The following is a 20659-nucleotide window of genomic DNA, read 5'->3' on the forward strand; positions in this document are numbered from 1 at the left end:
CGTACAACAGTCAAAGCAGATACCTTAACCCAAGCATCCACAATCCATTCACATATGGTGGCGTAACTCGCCCGGCGTTGCCTCCCAGTCTTAGTTGCACTTGGTTTTTCACAGCGGCTGTGAGATGGGCGCGCATGGAGTCACAGATCAACAGGGACGGTGACACATGGAAAAAAGCATCCGGTCTCTTTATGTACACCTCACTCAGACACTCTCTCATTTTCTCATCGTCCATCCAGCCCTTTTGATTAAGTTAAGTTGCTGTGCCACGGTAGTCCTTGCCCGGTTGGATAGATGGCGCTATTTCATAAAACGAAAGCACCAAGATGGACCTCCTTGAAAATGTTCGATTTTCATTTCTTCTGCAAGCGTTACTGCCCTCAGTCGAATGGTGACTGTAGAGACTCTTCTCCCGGCTGTTCTTTGCTCATTAATCCATTGCTCGAGTTGGTCTTCCAACTCGGGCCACCTCGCCTTGTTTCCGCGGAAACTCAGCTTCGTCTTCTTGACTTGGCGAAGAATTGAATTCTCTTTGCTTCACTTTTCTTTCAAACCCTGGTTCAATCTTCAAAGGTTGGTTTGTTATCAACACATGAATCATAAAAGTAATACAAATAATTTATGACTCATCTTGTTTGTTGTCTTAGCTAAAGTGCTTGGATTCTGTAGTTTGGTATAATGTGTAGTAAAAGCATATATGTAACACAACTCTAGATAATCACACAAATCTTATTCCTAAATATTAAACATTAAGCTCTGAAACACCTTTGAATCCAAATTAACACACAGCAGGTCCAGAAATATATATATATTTTTAGTAGCTGGTTTACGTTTTTTACCTCATGCCACTCTTAACAAAGTGCATTACTAAGTAAGCACTTGACTAGTGGATGTATTAAGTTATTGTTCCTTCACATATTTCTGGAGACTTCTTGAAACTGCTTGTCCCTGCATGCATGCAAATGTTAGATGGGACCGATGCATGTCCAGTGTGCTTCACCGCCCCTCCCCTTTTTCTCTGTATGTCTCTTCCCCGGCCAGTGCTGCACAGTAGTCAGTCTAGTCGGTACAGGAGTCAGAAGTAGATCATCTGCTTCAGGGAATTTAGTCGACATTTTAGTTTAGAATGTTTAAGTCAGTAAGTTCGACGTTTGCCCAGAAAGCTGAGATGTTGCGCTTTGTTTGCAGGGTTAATATTTTAGTCTGCTTGACTTTTTCTCTATTTTTTTTCGGGTGAGTACTCACAACATTATAATGGCAATGGTTTTATACTGAATGCAAAACATCAGACAGGTGTGCTTTGATGCCAGACGGTCAAATCATCATCATGCTTGTATTTGCTTCATTTTTTTAAAAAGAATTTCGTGAAGTTGTTTATATATTATAATTAGAACTACAGTAGTTCCACAGGAGCATATTTATTACAAATACGAAACTCAAATTCCAAAACTGAAACTGTCAGAGACAAAGTTTCTCTTATTTGCTAGTCTGTTGTTGTACTAGAGCGGAGACAAATTCCTTGTGTGTTTTTTGGACATACTTGGCAAATAAAGACGATTCTGATTCTGATAAATTTCCTCTAGGCAATTTTTTTTTTGTTATACAAACAAAACTTTAAAGGACCACAGGGGTGCGGAGACGTTTGGAGGTGCTCAAAGTCAAAAGAGGGCACACTGAAGAAGCGTTCTCAACACCTTTCAGAAACATACTTTACGCTATAACTCATTTCATTATATACTTTGTATATACTGTAGTAGCCAGCTCAGTGTTTCCAAACCCATGATTGAGCCAAGGCAAGTTTTCACAGCCCAATGGATGAAGACTGAAATAATGATATCTCGTCTCAGGTTACTCTCAATCACAAATTAACTTTGTGTGAAAATGTGGGCCTGTTTAATTGAACACAAAGCTGATATACCCACAGGAAGCGATGACTTATTCTGTTGTAGGAATGCCAAGTGTAGAAGCCTTTGTAACAATTGTTCAGGGAGAAAATTTTAAGATATCCAATCCTCTTTTCAAATAACTGGAATGTCGATATCTGCTGTTCTTAATTTTTAACTTCTTTCAAGACCATGAACTGTAAACTAGAACATGTAACATGAGCTACAAAATAACTTACAATAACTGCACTGATCAACAGACAGATGGAGAGAGTATGCATTTTCACAGTTATATCCCAAAATAAGGCAAAGTGCCCCACAGCGTGGGGGCAAAAATTCAGTTGCCCAAAAAAAAAATAAAAAATAAAATTGGATTTTAGCTGCAGCAGTTAAAATGCATATACAGTATATTTCTGTCACAAATACGCAACTTACACAGCTTTAAAACGCTATATATGAGTCTTTTATTGTATTATTATTGTATTATTGTGTGCGCGTGTGTGTGTGTGTGTGTGTGTGCGTGCGTGTGCGTGTGTGTGTGTGTGCACGCGTGCGTGGGCACAGGCAGAGTGGATGACACAGAGGAGTAAAGCGGAACAATCTACATGCACTGCGTGCAGAACAAAAAGTGGCCGCAGCCTTCCAGAAGTCGGGTTGTTTGGGAAAGTAGCTTAAGGGAAAATTGAAAAGAAGAGCGAGTTAAACGGGTAGGGCCCGCTTTGGCGCAGGAGAGACTCGCCCAATAGGGCGTGAAACCATTGAGAGGTAAACGGGTGGGGCCCGCTTTGGCGCAGGAGAGACTCGCCCAATAGGGCGTGAAACCGTTGAGAGGTAAACGGGTGGGGCCCGCTTTGGCGCAGGAGAGCCTCGCCCTTGGCAGCCCACGCCGCTGGGCGTACGTGCCCGGGTGGAGCCGCCGCAGGTGCAGATCTTGGTGGTAGTAGCAAATATTCAAATGAGAGCTTTGAAGGCCGAAGTGGAGAAGGGTTTCATGTGAACAGCAGTTGAACATGGTTCAGTCGGTCCTAAGGCATGGGAAAGTGCCGTTCGGAAGGCGGGGCGATGTCGCCCCCGGCTGATCGAAAGGTTCAGATCCCCAAACCTGGAGGGGCGGAGACGGGCGGCGACCCAGGCGCCCAGTGCGGCGACGGGACCGATCCCGGAGAGTACGAGAGGAGAGAGATGAGGTGGCTCAGGGATCTGATTAGGTTTCTCCTGGACGCCTCACTGGTGTGGTATTCCGGGCACGTCCCATCGGCAGGAAGCCCCGGGGACAACCCAGAACAAGCTAGTGCAACTATGTCACACTCTTAAGCTGCTTTTTTCATTTATGTTTGAAAGAAACATACATGCTTGCCCTGCAGCTCTAACTATGAAGACTGTGAAGTCACACAGAAAAGCAGAAAACCCTGTTAACAATTGAAATAGACCATATTCCCCTCTCACCCATTTTATTTTGATACTTGTTCTTGTCATAATATCACCACCATTTTGCCTCACACAACACTTCATTATATTATTAACACCATAAGGCAAAATTATCAATACAATCACCCTCCTGTTTCTCAAGTGTCAAGTGTGAATACTTTTTACCTTATCTACCTATTTAAAGTGACAATGATTTTACTATGTTTCTTCTTCACAGAACTCTCTATGTCTTCTTAGGGTACTCTAACTCATTTGTCAGGTAAAAACTACACAGTGTACATGCATGACCAATGTCAATAAATGCAGTGAGTAGTGTATATTTCTTTATAGGGTCACAAAGAGGAAACCAATCAGCAGATTCCTATTTATGACCCTTTTTTTAAATGTCCATGATTCGTATAAATCCACCTCATATTGTAGCTCACATACATGAATATTTCCCCTTTTCAGTGTATTCCACTTGGCCAATTTGCCCAAGACAGAGGATGATGCAATAATCAGCAGTGCACAGATAAACCAAAATGCATCCCCAAAAGACTATGTACTCAAAGAAGATGTAGTTACACGAGATGGAGTGAACAACTGTGGGCGCTGGAGTATTGAAGAACTAAAAATGCAAGCAGGGTGAGTGATGCATCTATTTACTGTGGTCATACATACATTTACTGTGGTAATTGCAAATCCTTGCCGGTAAATAAGACATTTTGCCAGTAAATAATGTTTTATTCTCTCGCTGTGTATATTTTCAGCAGTTTTACCTGCCATAAAAACACTGAATTGTATTTTGTAACAGTTAGAAGACAATGTTCAAAAATGAGCTCTACTATTATTTGGATTTTTGTTGATGAGATGGAAGATAAGGTTGTTTAAGCCACCCTAAAACGGACCTAACTAATGGCGCCTGTAAAAACACATTTGCTTTGTATAAGTTCAATTTCTGCTTTAAGTCATGTAAAAAGGCATGAAGGCTACACTGGGGGTATTTGCTAATGTATAACCTAACCCATCATTCCTGTTTTGTTGAAATCCATTTACTTGACACATTTCAAAATCCAACCTTCTTCTTTTCCAGGCTGAAATATGCCCAGCCAAGTACTCAGAAAGGGTGAGCGATACAAAAACTGTGTTTTTGTCATTTTCTGTTTACTTTTCTATTGTATTTCTGAGTTAATTTATCTGACAGTTGAATTAACAGACTCAAGATACTTGATGGTGCAAGCACACCTATGACACAAACACAAAACACTATGTACACTAATCGCCCACAGATGGTGGCCAGCCTAATGACTGCGACACAGAATGCTGTAATTGAGTTCAAAATGTTCTCTCCTCAGACGCACTGATGTTAACTCAGTGACAAACTGGAATGTCCCCCTGGTTTGGGAGGGAACTTTTGACCCAGTAGTAATTGATGCAATCTATAAAACAATGTATCCAGGAGTTGCTGTGGTGATTTTCGCCGTTGGCAAGTATGTAATGGTCTTTGTCGTAAACTTGTATGTACTGTATGCATCTCCAGTATTTAATTGTGAGTGATCGGTTGTCTTCACTAATTATCCTTCTGGGTGTGTTCCCACTTCTGCACAGATATACTCTCTTCCTGGAGGCCTTCCTGGAGTCGGCTGAAAAGTACTTCCTGGTTGACTTCAAGGTTACGTATTATGTCTTCACAGACAACAAACAAAAGGTTCCCCAAGTGAGTGAACACAACATGAGGGAATACAAAGCATATGTGCCTACTCTGACAAGAATTTTTATTAGAACCTCCGAAGTTGAACACAATCAATTCTGTGATGCTGGTTGATGTTCTAATTTCAAACTATTTTTCCACAGGAAATCATGTCAAAGGAAATTAATTCTTTACAGGCTGTTGCCATCATAAAACTTTTACAATTGTACAAGTAACATTTGCACATTCTCAACTATCATACTTTCTAATACAGTGGTTCTAAAACCTTTTTAAAAAAAAAAAAATTTACACCGAGTAACACAAACAAATAGTTGGCTTTCCAAGTCCCACCATCATGAATGGAGTAATAATGCAGTGTTCCAGTGTCCAGAGCTTTGGGATAGAACAACAATGACATATGGTCTACTTCACGTCCGCACCAGCGGGAAAAGCCACTAGGCTACTTCCTGGTAGGCCGCGAGCAACTACTTTTAAATATGGGCAAACTTGCGTTGGGGCGCCATAGTCCCTACACTCTACACACAGACAACACCAAGGCCTTAACACTCCGCTTACCTCATTTAATGCCTTTGACATTTATATTCGTCAACTGGAATCCAGCTGTTTAATGCCACTGACCTACAGTCTATATTCGTCAAGTATGTTTTCAACTGGGAGGCGTTATGATGACTCCCGCTAGAGTTGCAAAATGTTTGGCTGCTGCATTGCAGGGAGGGCAGGCTACACGGATGTAACGGGATGACCAATTCAAGTATGTATCTATCACATTTGTACAAAAAAAAAAAAAAACAATCAAGTTGGTTATGGTTAGGCCTAGTGTTAGGGTAGGTTGGGCTGTATTAAGGTTAGTGGGATTTGTAATTACGCCACCACACTCCAGTAAGAGACTTCTTTTCCCACCTGGATGCAGTAGGGCGTGTCCTACCTGGATGCAGCAGCCAGTCATAATGTAGCGGGGTTTGTCATGCAGCAATCATATTGCAGTGGGGCATGTCCTGCCTATGACTCGAGTGGGATTCAAAATGATGCATGGAAGAGGGTCTCGCCCAGCTTGTCTTTGAAATTCAGGTTGGTAAATCACTGTAATGACTAAGAGATCCCTGTAGATTCCAGTGTTGCATCGCTTTAGATTTAAGATTAGCACAGCTTTTGATTAGAAATAAAGATTAGACAGTGAATCTCTACTTGTTACGTCGACCACAAGCGAGAGAAATGCCAACACACTGGATGTCGGAAAAGTTTAGGCACCTCACACCTGGACAGAAGATGTATATGTATGATATAAACAGAATATATGTCACAGTAGATAGTCGCGATCATGAGAAAAGATGATGCACTTAGTTCATGGAGTGAATGAAGAACACAATGTAAAAATGCTACTGACGTTCAACTCGAGCCTTGTGGTGAGTCAGCTTTGCTCATGGCGCATTCCTTAATTGTTTATCTGCAAATATTTTAAAATAAAGCCGCGACAGTGCCCCAGCCAATCACCTGACTTGAATCCAATCGAAAATCTATGGAAAGAACTGAAACTCAAGGTCCATAAAAGAAGCCCACTGAACCTTCAAGATTTGAAGACTGCTTGTGTGGAGGATTGGGGCAAAATCACACCAGAGCAATACATGTGGCAAGTTTCTCCATACAGGAGGCGTCTTGAACCTGGCATTGCTAACAAAGGCTTTTGCACAAAGTACCAGTTGGCGTGTTCAATACTTTTACCCTGTGTCATTTCACTTTATTATACACAACTCAATTTCTGAGCTTATTTGTTCTAATTACTTGGGTTACCTAACATTTGGTGAAATTGTCATGTCAATAGCACCTTTGCTAATACAGTATATGTAGTGAGAAAAATTGTGACATGTTAAATACTTATTTAAGCTGCTGTATGAATAAACTGTCAATAAGAGTACAACTTTTGTAGGTGTGCATCTCAAACTGCAGAAAACTTAATGATTGGCACAGTATTTATAAAATTCGAAGCTCAATAATTTTCATTACATTTATATTCTGCAGATTTGAGCATTTTCAATCTCCCAAATTAATTCCTTTGAATTGGGGATCACCACTTTATTTATAGACTGTTGATTTGCCTTCATAGAACCAGGGTCTTGTATTTATATTTTGTGATCATTCAGTGATTATTTTCATTTCCTTCATTGGTGAGGTTAAACTGGGCAGCAATCGGAAAATCTCAGTGATTACTGTCCCTAGCGCCCAACGTTGGCAGGAAGTGGTGCTTGGCAGGATGAAGTGGGCAACCATAGCCATTGAAAATCAGGTAAAACATTCTTCACATAAATCAGATCACAGCACTTAACTTAGTTGTTATCAAATTTTCCAATCTCAAGATTCTGTCAACATACATGAACCCCACAGCAGACATATCTACATCACGTCACATACACAGTACACGTCTCACAAAATTGACACTTTCTATTTAGTTTTATATAGCCCATATTAACGTGTGAACTAATTGAAGTGAGACTTAGTGAACTAATGTGTCATGAGCGTTATCTCACATTGTCGCAACATCTGTCATCATGTGGACAACTTTGATTTTGTACTGTATCTGCTTGCACGTAGGAATACCTTCACTTGACTCTCCCAATTTAAGTGTTTTGAGTTACAAGCTGTCGCTTGGTCGATTTTGTTGTTGTTGTGTTGCTATCCAAAATGGGAGGTACAGTATGAATAAGCTTCAGATGCTCCGCCATTCGAGTGAAGCGAGAAAAAAAAAGTGTGTATGTGTTTGTGTGAGACTTTCAGCTTAATTACACTTGATTAAACCAATTTGTCTTTACATTCTCATTTATTACTGTATGTATTTGTATTTTACAATAAAATACTATTTTTCCACGGTGGTCGGCTGGTTAGCACATCCGCCTCACAGTTCTAGGGACCAGGGTTCAAATCCCGGCCCCGCCTGTGTGGAATTTGCATGCTCTCCCCGTGCTCCGGGCACTCCAGTTTCCTCCCACATCCCAAAAACATGCTTGGTAGCTTGATTGGAGACTCTAAATTGCCCGTAGGTGGGATTGTGAGTGCGAATGGTTGTTTGTTTCGTGTGTCCTGCGATTGGCAGGCGACCAGTTCAGGGTGTACCCCGCCTCTCGCCCGAACATAGCTGGGATAGGCTGTCAACTGATCACCACCTGGTGGTGAGTTGCCTCCGATGGTGGGGGAAGATGCCGGTCCGACGTGGCAGGCCCAAACGTATTGTGAGGGTCTGTTGGGAACGACTGGCGGAATCCCCTGTCAGAAGGAGTTTCAACTCCCACCTCCAACAGAACTTTGCTCATGTTTCGGGGGAGGTGGGGGACATCGAGTCCGAGTGGACCATGTTCCGCGCCTCCATTGCTGAGGCGGCCGACCGGAGCTGTGGCCGTAAGGTGGTCGGTGCCTGTCGTGGGGGCAATCCCCGAACCCGTTGGTGGACACCAATGGTGAGGGATGCCGTCAAGCTGAAGAAGGAGTCCTATCGGGCCTTTTTGGCCTGTGGGACTCCTGAGCCAGCTGATGGGTACCGGCTGGCCAAGCGGAATGCAGCTTTGGTGGTCGCTGAAGCAAAAACTCGGGCATGGGAGGAGTTTGGTGAGGCCATGGAGAAAGACTTCCGGACGGCTTCGAGGAAATTCTGGTCCCCCATCCGACGTCTCAGGAGGGGAAAGCAGTGCACCATCAACACTGTGTATAGTGGGGATGGGGCGCTGCTGACCTCGACTCGGGACGTTGTGAGCCGGTGGGGAGAATACTTCGAAGACCTCCTCAATTCCACCGACACGCCTTCCCATGAGGGAGCAGAGTCTGGGTTCTCTGAGGCGGGCTCTCCTATCTCTGGGGTTGAGGTCACCAAGGTGGTTAAAAAGCTCCTCGGTGGCAAGGCCCCAGGGGTGGATGAGATTCGCCCGGAGTTCCTCAAGGTTCTGGATGTTGTAGGGCTGTCCTGGTTGACACGCCTCTGCAACATCGGGTGGACATCGGGGACAGTGCCTCTGGATTGGCAGACTGGGGTGGTGGTCCCCCTTTTTAAGAAGGGGGACCGGAGGGTGTGTTCCAACTACAGGGGGATCACACTCCTTAGCCTCCCTGGTAAGGTCTATTCAGGGATGCTGGAGAGGAGGGTACGTCGGGAAGTTGAATCCCAGATTCAGGAGGAGCAGTGTGGTTTTCGTCCTGGCCGTGGAACAGTGGACCAGCTCTACACCCTTGGCAGGGTCCTCGAGAACTGTGAGGCTGACGCTCTAACCAGTCGTCCACTGTGCTGCCCCCTTCAAAACAGTCCCGTGTAAACAATTGTGTGGTATACACACCTTACCAAACTGTATTTTCATATTGACAAATAAGGCTTAGGATCACAAAGCTACATAGTGAATTTATTTTCATAGATTTTTTTAAAATTTGAGTTACAAACAGGATATAGATTGGTCAACATGTTTTTTCCCCCTCTGTCACATGTTCCAGATCCGTAACGAGGCTGACTATCTTTTCATGATGGACATTGATAGCGTCTTCCACAACCGCTTTGGAGCCGAGTCCCTCAGCAGACTCTCCGCTGTGCTGCACCGTAGCTACTACAAGGTTCATATTTGTTTTCCCATGTCAGCTGACATTCTTACATTGACCATGGTCTAATTGAACACAGTGTTCTAAATTACTGTATTACACATTAAGTTTTTGCTTATTTTCTTGGTCTATGCCATTTACACTGAATGAATATTGAATAATTTAGTTGTCAACAATTTTTTTTATAATCTGGAGTTTTTGGATCTAAACTATCAATGATGACAAGCAGATGATAAATTACTGTTCCAAAAGATTATGCACAATGTTGTTGTTTTTTTTGTTTTTCCAATCAAATAAGATTGTAGATATTCCTTTTAGGGTTGCTTCACAGGTTCTGTATTTGGTTGAGGCCAGGGGATAATATTTGCCACACCAGTTTTTCTCCCTTTATACTCATAGCAGCTAAAGTTAAGACGTTTTTGCAGCATGGGTTGGTGCATTGTCTTGCTTGGAAATCATTTTACTGCAGAAGGCATGGTTCTTCTTTTTATACCATGACCATAAATGGTCAGTTAGAACCTCCACATACTTTGCAGAGGTCATTTTGACATGGGTGCCAACCATCTCACTCCCCATTATTCCAGTGCCAATACCATTCCACCACTTCCTTGCCGATGTTGTAGGCTTATTGGGACATGGTACCCATCCACCAACCATCTTGAACTCCATTAATCTGGACCACGGGTCTGCAACCCACGTCTTCAGAGCCGCATGTGGCCCTTTTACCCTTCTACTTGACTCTCTGAGACTTTGGAAAATACATAATGAGTATTTAATTTAAATGTTATTTATTTTACCTCCAGCTCAGCTTCCTGTTGTCTTTTCAGTGCCACTATCTCTAATCTGTACATCATGGCTGGACTCACCACTGTCTTATAAACTTTGCCCTTCATCCTAGCCGAGGCTTTTCTGTCACATAACACACCTGATATCGTCCTCCACTCGTTCCAACCTGCTTGGACCCGTTTCTTCACTTCCTTACCACACTGACCCTTGCGCTGGACTGTTGACCCCAAGTATCTAAAGTCCTCCACCCTCACTATCTTTTCTCCCTGTAGCCTTACTCTTCCCCCTCCACCCCTCTCATTTTTAAACATATATTCTGTTTTACGTAGACTAATCTTCATTTCTCTCCTTTCCAGTGCATGCCACCACCTTTCTAACTGTTCCTCCACCTGCTCCCTGCTTTCGCTGCAGATCACAATGTCATCTGCGAACATCATGGTCCACGAGATTTCAGTCAAACCGCATCTGTCAGACTATTCATCACCACTGCAAACAAGAAGGGGCTCAGGGATGATCCCTGATGCAGTCCCACCTCCACCATAAACGCCCCTGTCACACCTACAGCACACCTCACTGCTGTTCTGTTGCCCTTATGTATGTCCTGTACTATATTCTAACATACTTCTCTTCCACTCCGGACTTCTGCATGCAGTACCACAGTTCCTCTCTGGGTACTCTGTCATACGGTTTCTCTAGCTCTACAAAGCCACAATGACCTTCTGACCTTCTCTGTACTTCTCCATCAACACCCTGAAGGCAAATAACACTGGGGAACAATTTGGAAAAAAAATATGTTGAGTTAGATTTTTATGCTGATTAAAACTAAAATTGGCATGGTGATACCAAAAATTGCAGCCAGTTTTTTTCTAGCACGTCAAGTTTTTTCTCCACAGCTTACCCTCCAGATAAGCAAAATTCCACTGATTAGTTGTAGTAAGATTTGGCATCTGATTATGATTGGACTCATCTACAGCTACGTGGCAACTTGTTTGTGCAGTCACAATTAAGACAGTCCGGTGAGAGGTGTGCAGCTCCCAATAGATTGGTACTATCAATATTCATTTTCCCTGTGTCATTTCACATTATTACACATAAATTAATTTCTGATCTTATTTGTTATACTTTCTTTGTATGTATGGATCACTTGTGTTTTTTCCAGCATCTGGGGAAATTTTCATGTCAGTAGCACCTTTGGAAATATATTTAGTGAGAAAAATATTTAGTGTTGAATATTTATTTCCACGGTATGTAGAAGAGCCAGGGCATGATGTTGGCATCACGAAACAGTTGACCGTCGACGTATAGCTTGTCGACAACCAGCCACGCTTGTGTACCTTTCTCACGGTGGTTCTTCATCAACAGGTACAAGATTTTACACCTCTGGTCGTTCATTCCAAACGATGTCCCTTTGAGCTCACGACCTTTTGATTTCACTCAACAATTGTTTACATTTACAAGATGCCATCTTGTGTCAAATGAATGTTACTAATATAAATAGCATTTTTTTAATTTAAATGTGTTTGGCAGTTTATGGGTATATACTGTATATGCAGTTTCGAATGTCGACTGGTATTTTGAAATTGTTTATAATAAATGTAACCCAATAACCCAAGTTGGCGCCTACCAGTGTGGTCGCCTCGGTTACGTGCTCTCTAGTATTGTTTTTGTTTTTGTGTTTTTCGTTCGTCTTTGGAGACATTACACGACTCATTTACACAAGGGGAGACTTGCTAACCATCAAGGAGGCTACTCCGGACTTTCTTTCACCAACCTTCGCAAATCCGCTCAGTTTTTTCCCAGAGTTACTCACTGGAGCGGCATCCGCGGTCTTCGGCGCATGGAGGTGGAGGCGACGCCACAGAGGGAAGCGAGCCGGCATCCAGGTGAAACTCCGCAAGAGAGGATCCAGATTGGCGTTCCCGTCGATCCACCTCGCGAATGTACACTCCCTACCTAACAAAATGGACGAGCTTCATCTTCTGATAAAGACCAGTAAAGACTTTGGACGTTCCGCCGCCATGTACTTTATGGAGACTTAGCTTTGTGAAGCTGTACCCGATGGCGCCGTCATGCTTCCCGGCTTCCATCTTCACCGAGCAGACCGCGACATGGAATCATCGGGGAAAACAAAGGGCGGCGGGATATGCTTCTATATCAATGAAAAATGGTGTACGGATGTCACGGTGCTCAGCACACACTGCAGCCCGCATTTGGAGTCGCTGTTTTTGAACTGTAAGCCATTCTACTCGCCGCGTGAGTTTGCATCATTCATTCTCGCTGGCGCCTATATTCTGCCTCAAGCTAACACGAAAGCCGCACTGGTAACGCTCGCCGAACAAGTCAACGAAATTGAAAAAAAACACCCGGACTCACCCCTCATCATTCTCGGTGACTTTAACAAAGCTAAACTCAACCACGAACTCCCTAAATACAAGCAGCACATCGACTGTCCTACCAGGGAAAATAACATTTTAGACCACTGCTATACTACGCTAAAAAACGCATACCGTGCCAAACTTCGTGCACCACTGGGCTCGTCTGATCACTGCTTAATTCACTTAATACCGACGTACAGGCAAGAACTTAAATGCGCGAAGCCTACAGTGAAAACAGTGAAGAAGTGGACCAATGAAGCAAAGATGGAACATCAAAGCTGTTTAGACTGCACAGACTGGAGTGTCTTTGAAGATTCAGCTGGCAGCCTGGATGAATATACGGACACTGTCACATCCTATATCAGTTTCTGTGAAGACGTTTGTGTACCAACAAAGTCATTTCGCACATTCAACAACAACAAGCCGTGATCCGTGATTCACTGCCAAACTTAAGCAGCTTCGCCAAGCTAAGGAGGACGCCTATCAGAGCGGGGACAGGGCCCTGCATAATCGAGCTAGAAACCACCTGACTAAAGAAATTAACATTGCAAAGAGGAACTATGCAGCAAAGTTGGAAAAACAGTTTAGCGCTAACGACAATAAATCAGTCTGGCAGGCATTCCTATCGCTGACAAATTACAAGCGACGATCCCCCCAAGATGAGAACAATAGCACACTAGTCAATGACTTTGAATACCTTCTACTGCAGATTTGAAAAGGACACTTTCATCCATCCATTTTCTGTACCGCTTTATCCTCACAAGGGTCACGGGTGTGCTGGAGCCTATCCCAGCTGACTCCGGGCGAGAGGCGGGGTACACACTGAACTGGTCGCCAGGGCACACAACCATTCACGCACACATTCACACCTTAGGGCAATTTAGAGTCTTCAATCAACCTACCATGCATGTTTTGGGGATATGGGAGGAAACTGCAGTGCCCAGAGAAAACCCACGCAGGCACATGCAAACTCCACAGAGGCAGAGCCGGGATTTGAACCCCGGTCCTCAGAACTGTGAGGCAGATGTGCTAACCAGTCGTACACCGTGCCACCGAAAAGAATACAATACAACTCTATTGTCACTGTCACAGGAACAATGAAAATCTGGCATCTCACAATTTGAAATATTGAGGTAAAACTATCAGCACAGAATTATAAAAAAGATACTTATTTCCAAAACATACATCCATCCATTTTCTGAGCCGCTTCTCCACACTGGGGTCGTGGGCGCACTGGAGCCAATCCCAGCTATCATCGGGCAGGAGGCGGGGTAAACCCTGAACTGGTTGCCAGCCAATCGCAGGACACATACAAACAAACAACCATTCGCTCTCACAGTCACAGTTACGGGCAATTTAGAGTCGTCAATTAACCTACCATACATGTTTTTGGGATGTGGGAGGAAACCGGAGTGCCCGGAGAAAACCCACGCAGGCACGGGGAGAACATGCAAACTCCACACAGGCGGGGCCGGGGATTGAACCCAGGTCCTCAGAACTGTGAGGCAGACGCTCTAACCAGTCGTCCACCGTGCCGCCCCAAAACATACAGTTATTCATATTTGGGAGAATTTTCAATTTCCCAATTTTTGATTTGAAATTTTTTTTCTTTGTGAAGCAAACTGGTCTTGATTTTGAGTCAGTTGTCTTTTTTTGCACAAGCTGGGCTTGTAGTTCTGGAGTGCTATGTGCTGTAGAAGGCAGTTCTCTTGTGTCCCTGTGGAGGAAAATGCGTCCGTTTTTTTTACGCTGGCCTCATGTCTCAGTCGAGGGTATTCACAGCTAAGAGCTTCATGACAATGAAATACTGCATTTCTTGAGTGATTATAGGCTTCAGCTAAACTATCCCAATAGCTCGAGAAAATAGTTATAGCCACTGTGACTGCATCTAAATTTCTTCTACAACTCATCCTTTAGTGATGCTAGGCCTCTTTCATGCTGTTTAATTAGACTGTCTTGCATTGTGTTTTATTTTTGTTAAGGTGTGGAGTTGTCTATGTTGTTGTCTTCTTCTACTGTATGTAACGCATTCTCCTATGCAGCTTTCTTAACCAGGTCACTCTTGGAAAAGGTTTTTAATCTTATTGAGATTGAATTTGTTTTTAATTTTGCAGCCATTTGCTAAAATCATTTAAGTTCATTTCCCCCCATAATTAATGTACACACAGGACCCCATATTGACAGAAAAAAAACAAAATTGTTGAAATTTTTGCAGATTTATGAAAAAAAGGAACTTAAATATCACACAGCCATAAGCATTCAGACCCTTTGCTCAGTATTTAGTAGAAGCACCCTTTTGAGCTAATACAGTCATAAGTCTTTTTGGGAATGATGTAAAAAGTTTTTCACATCTGGATTTGGGGATCCTCTGCCATTACTCTTTAAAGATCCTCTCCAATTCTGTCAGGTTGGATGGTGAACGTTGGTGGATAGCCATTTTCAGGTCTCTCCAGAAATGCTCAATTGAGTTTAAGTCAAGGCTCTGGCTGGGCCATCAGACCAAATAATCTTATTTCTCAACATGTTGGAGTCCTTCAGGTGTTTTTTTTTAGCAAACTCCATGCAGGCTTTCATGTGTCTTGCAGTGAGGAGAAGCTTCCGTCGGGCCACTCTGCCATAAAGCCCCGACTGGTGGAGGGCTGCAGTGATGGTTGACTTTCTAGAACTTTCTCCAATCTCCTGACTGCATCTCTGGAGCTCAGCCACAGTGATCTTTGGGTTATTATTTCCCTCTCTCACCGAGGCTCTTCTCCCCCGATTGCTCAGTTTGGCCGTACGGCCAGCTCTAGGAAGGGTTCTGGTCGTCCCAAACGTCTTCCATTTCAGGATTATTGAAGCCACTGTGCTCTTAGGAACCTTAAGTACAGCAGATTTTTTTTTTTGTGGCCAGATCTGTGCCTTGCCAAAATTCTGTCTCTGAGCTCTTCAGGCAGTTCCTTTGACCACATGTTTCTCATTTGCTCTGACATTCAATGTGAGCTGTAAGGCCTTATATCGACAGGTGTGTGGCTTTCCTAATCAAGTACAATCAGTATAATCGAACACAGATGGACTCCAATGAAGGTGTAGAACCATCTCAAGGACGATCAAAAGAAACAGACAGCACCCGAGTTAAATATATGAGTGTCACAGCATAGGGTCTGAATACTTATGGCTTTGTGATATTTCAGTTTTTCTTTTGATTAAATCTGAAAATATTTCACAATTCTATTTTTCTGTCAATATGGGGTGCTGTGTGTACATTAATGAGGAAACAAAAAGAACTGAAAAGATTTTCGCAAATGGCTGCAATACAACAAAGAGTGAAAAATTTAAGGGGGTCTGATTACTTTCCGTACCCACTCATTGTAAAGTATAAATAAAATTATTTTAAAAAGAAAGAAAATTAATTAAAAGTAAAACATTGAATTTTAACCCAATATTTATTGAAGTGCATTATATGTTTAACTGAATTCTGTCTTTTTGAAATTTAGTAATTCTTTCTATTTAATTAAAATGCTAATTATATTTTTTTAGTACTATTATCCTGACAAACACAATCATCTTGATGTCATTGGAATGTGCAGTCTATTTTTTAGCACCCATTTCAGAAAATATAATTCTTTGCTCAATAAACAGCAATTTTTATATATTTTGTTGCTTCTCAGAACACCCATCGGGACACATTTCCATATGAGCGTCGTCCGCAGTCCACAGCCTACATTCCTGCTGGGGAAGGAGATTACTATTACACGGCAGCTGTCTGGGGTGGCTACCTGGAGGATATGTACAAGCTAGTCAAGTAAAAACCTAACCGTATTCAAGAGTTTGATGTTCTTAGCAGACTTGTTTTGAGATGAGACTGATGACTATGGTAAACACCAGTTGTAAATGGTATTTTTTGAAGGAACGATATGAAGAATGCCGTTCTCTACTCACTCTCTAGCCCTCAAAATAGCTACAGAAAAGGCAAAAAACCCAGGGCTTTATTTTCGTAAATGGCGGATCTGCAGCGGTGCAGCAATGTTGCCGTATCCTGATTTTTGTGCAAGTGCAAGGCTCACTGTGCAGATTTGCCAATCTGGAAGACAGGATTGCACCAAGCTGGCCGTTCTGGCGCAGCAAGGTTGTGACGTCTTGGGATCGCAACACTGGAACACAGTGGCTCGCAGAGTGGAGGACGGAAGTGGGCAGTGGCCCCGGGCATCTAAATTAGGGAGAGAGTCAAAATTAGGGGGTGGGCAATCAATCAGAGTGTGAATGAAGATAGTAAGTTTGAAATTTGCACGACTGCAACCTGGTGCCGAATTTATTAAATTATGGGATTTCGGGGATTGGACACACCTTTGCACCAGCTAAAGCCCCCATAAATTTGGGCTGAGTGATTAATCGAAATTTAATAGTGATTTCGATTTTGGCTTCTCCCGATCATAAAAATGTTATAATAGAAGAAAAACGATTCATGTGCAGTGGCCCGTGTTATATATGCAAGTTCCTGGGATGTAAACGCAGCCTGAATGCTCCCTTCATTGCTTGTAGCAAGCTGTGTCGCATGTTCTTCTGCCCTCCTTGAGCATGCTTTAAGCGGTTTATTGACACCCCACTTGGAGTTTACTGTAAAACTAAACCCACAACAAAAATAATTACTCACATTGAATATTTAAATACAAGACACATCGTTTTAGAAATCGCCAGCTTATGCTATCACTCAATGGAAAACCCTATTGATGGGCTCGCTAATATTAGCATTAGATCACTGGAGGGATTTACCTTCAAATAACGAATATGTACACACAAACGCCATAGTAACACATCCAGACGACAATACAACAATGCTCACGGCCATATATTCTTCCTAATCTGTGAAAAACAAATTTAATAAATTTTATTGCCACTTTCTTCTTCTAATCTTTTTTAGCTAACTGTAATACGCAGGTCATGAAGATGGTACTTGGAGAGCTATACTTTTTTAGGTGGTACTTGGTGTAAAGAGTTTGAAAACTACTGCTATAGATGTTCACTGAGCTGAATTCCCACAAGATTGGGTTACTTCTCTCTTGACGAAACTGATGTTAGTGGCTTGGACTAAACTGAAGTTTTTAGAGGTTCCTAAAGTCAGTCACAAACATTTACTGCACCCGATAACTGTCATGACACACATTTCCGACCATGTTTCCTACCAGGCACTGTTACGCTCAAGCAGAAGAGGATTCCAAGAAAAATATTGAGGCTGTGTGGCAAGAAGAGAGTCACCTCAACAAGTAAAGTTTCCCCCCAATTTATTTTTAAGTTAACCAAGTCTTTTGGTATTTTCTATTGCTAAGCTCCAATGAAATACAGTACCTCAAGGTTCTTAGTCATTTTAGTTTTCCTGACGTGTCGCTACCTGATTGCCTGCAGGTACCTACTGTACAACAAGCCCACCAAAGTGCTGTCTCCTGAGTACCTGTGGTCCGACTATGATCAGGTACCAGCAGACATCAAAGTGGTCAGGATCTCACAACTGGTCAAGGACTATAGAAAAGTGCGGCCCAATGGTGGACAGTGATGTCAATTGTCAAGCAAAGATACACGGGACCTGTTCCCGTCTGGCTGATGTATAAATTTGAAGCATAATTTACGTCCCATTGTCTCTGTAACGTGGGTATTATGAAGCCTGGCAATACCAATGTACAAAACATGTAAACGTGGTTGCCTGACTCTACTGAGCAGGACAGAAATGCACTGTTTTCACGTTTAATTATTCTGCTTCAGTAATGCCCCCGAGTGCTGTTTTAATGAACTCCATGCCCTGTGTTTTAATGCCTGTAGTGCCTTCCACAATGTTAGGTTTACCTGCATAATAATGATAAAAATGTCAGTTTTTTTTTAAACATCTTGTTGACAAATAAGCCACGCTTCTCCACTAAATTGAATTAATTTAAGTGTTTGTGGTTTTCAAGGTTTTATACTCCCCTGAATCACACAGAGAGCTGTTTGTAAAAATGTCTTGTGCAGCTAATTAAGATAATCAAAATATTAGAAATATGTTTCTGTATGAATTGTGTGTTTTCTAAAGCCCACATGTATAGAATGCTTGAAATCAGTTGGTCCCTGGGGAACAACAAAAACTACTTGAGTTTGAATATTAGAACAGAGCTCCTGGTATGATGCAGTACAAAGTCTACATCACTGCAAACTAGACAGTACATTAAATCAATTACCTAATGTTTTGGCCAGTGAGTAGCCTACATGCAGGAACATATTTTTGTATTTATCAATATATTCATATTAAAAATCCACACCCACTCCCAAAAAGAAATAACATGCTCACAACTATGTAAAACACAATTAACTGAAGTTGTTTTAATTTTAAACTTGGAACTGATTTACTTGTACAAAGTTTGCACTGTATGTGTTTAAGTTTACTGTGTGGCTACAGCAGACTTGATGCCAAAATACCTGAAGTGGTGGAGTCTCCATGCTTTTTAATAAACTGTGTTGTAATCAGGCGGCACGGTGGGCGACTGGTTAGAGCGTTCTGTTCTGAGGACTGGGGTTCAATCCCCGGCCCCGCCTGTGTGGAGTTTGCATGTTCTCCCCGTGCCTGCATTGGTTTTCTCCGGGCACTCCAGTTTCCTCCCACATCCCAAAAACATGCATGGTAGGTTAACTGAAGTCTCTAAATTGCCCCTAGGTGTGAATGTGAGTGCGAATGGTTGTTTGTTTGTATGTGCCCTGCGACCCTTGTGAGGATAAGCGGCTTGGAAAATGGATGGTTTTCTGAAAGCGACTATTGACTGGATGTTTTCCTGTTGGTCTGATGAGTTGATGACTTATCTTTCACAGAGTTTTTGGTACATTCTTTTTTTATTTGTAGTTCTGTATCTTCAGTGTTGCAGCCCTCACCCTCTGGAACTCCCTCTCCTCAGACATCTGATACACCCTATCTTTGGACACTTTCAAACAAAAATTCAAAACCTCGGTTTTTGATCTCTAATGTCCTTTGTTATGTGTTCTTGTCTGTCTACTTAGTATAAAGTGGCATTAGCTTCATTGAAAGGTGCTCTATAAATTCAAGCTATTATTATTATTATTGTTAATAATAATTATTATTATTATTCAGGGTGTACCCCGCCTCCTGCCCAATGATAGCTGGGATAGGCTCCAGCACGCCCGTGACCCTAGTGAGGAGAAGCGGCTCAGAAAATGGATGGATGGATGAATTATTATTGTTATCATTATTAATAGTAGGAGCAGTAGTACTAGTAGTAGTGTTTTCAGCATAAAATTAAAATAATCATCTGTGAGGTCTAAATCATTGCTATTGGACACATTTTATTTTATTCTCTTCACTTTTTTGCTATTCTACTACTTCTACATTTTTCGTGATTCAAACCATTCCAACTTCAACATATTCAAAAAATTCACGTCTTCCAGGTGGGTTTTCATTTTATACCAAAATGACCCATATTTTCCACAATTCCATATTTTACACCCTAATATTCCCCATTCCTTCCCAATGAGACATTCAAAAAAACAGTTCCACATAATTCTCCTTTTCCACATTCAAAACATTCATTTCATTAAGAACTTCTTAAAATCACATTCCCCACATTACCCAAACACAAATTCTTTTATTTTCCTGCATTAAAATGCCCATTTATACCATTAGGACAAATTCTACAACCCCAATTCCAATGAATTTGGTAAGTTGTGTTAAACATAAATAAAAACAGAATACAATGATTTGGAAATCATGTTCAACCTATATTTAATAAAATACACAAGGCAAAATATTTAATGTTCAAACTGATAAACTTGATTTTATTATTATTTTTTTTTATTTTATGTCTGCAACACGTTCCAAAAAAGCTGGGACAGGTGGCAAAAAAGACTGAGAAAGTTGAGGAATGCTCATCAAATACCTGTTTGGAACATCCCACAGGTGAACAGGCTAATTGGGAACAGGT

At 42.1% G+C, this 20659-nt stretch overlaps 1 protein-coding gene across 3 annotated transcripts; it reads left to right on the forward strand.

Moving 5' to 3' along the window:
• Positions 1–1045: 1045 nt before the first annotated feature.
• On the forward strand, positions 1046–19197 carry LOC133487744 (globoside alpha-1,3-N-acetylgalactosaminyltransferase 1-like). 3 transcript variants are annotated; one of them, XM_061794807.1, is made up of 11 exons: positions 1046–1233; positions 3529–3570; positions 3762–3935; positions 4384–4416; positions 4646–4780; positions 4899–5007; positions 7169–7282; positions 9466–9582; positions 16376–16509; positions 17891–17968; positions 18108–19197. In XM_061794807.1, exons 1-11 carry the CDS (start codon positions 1127–1129, stop codon positions 18253–18255), a joined length of 1191 nt encoding a protein of 396 aa, XP_061650791.1. In that variant the 5' UTR covers positions 1046–1126; the 3' UTR covers positions 18256–19197. The 3 variants fall into 3 exon arrangements, with proteins under 3 accessions (XP_061650791.1, XP_061650801.1, XP_061650810.1); XM_061794817.1 differs by lacking the exon at positions 7169–7282; XM_061794826.1 differs by lacking the exons at positions 16376–16509; positions 17891–17968; positions 18108–19197 and adding an exon at positions 10765–11709.
• Positions 19198–20659: the final 1462 nt, after the last annotated feature.

The sequence above is a fragment of the Phyllopteryx taeniolatus genome, chromosome 1, assembly GCF_024500385.1.
Source record: "Phyllopteryx taeniolatus isolate TA_2022b chromosome 1, UOR_Ptae_1.2, whole genome shotgun sequence".
Classification (NCBI taxonomy): Eukaryota; Metazoa; Chordata; class Actinopteri; order Syngnathiformes; family Syngnathidae; genus Phyllopteryx; species Phyllopteryx taeniolatus.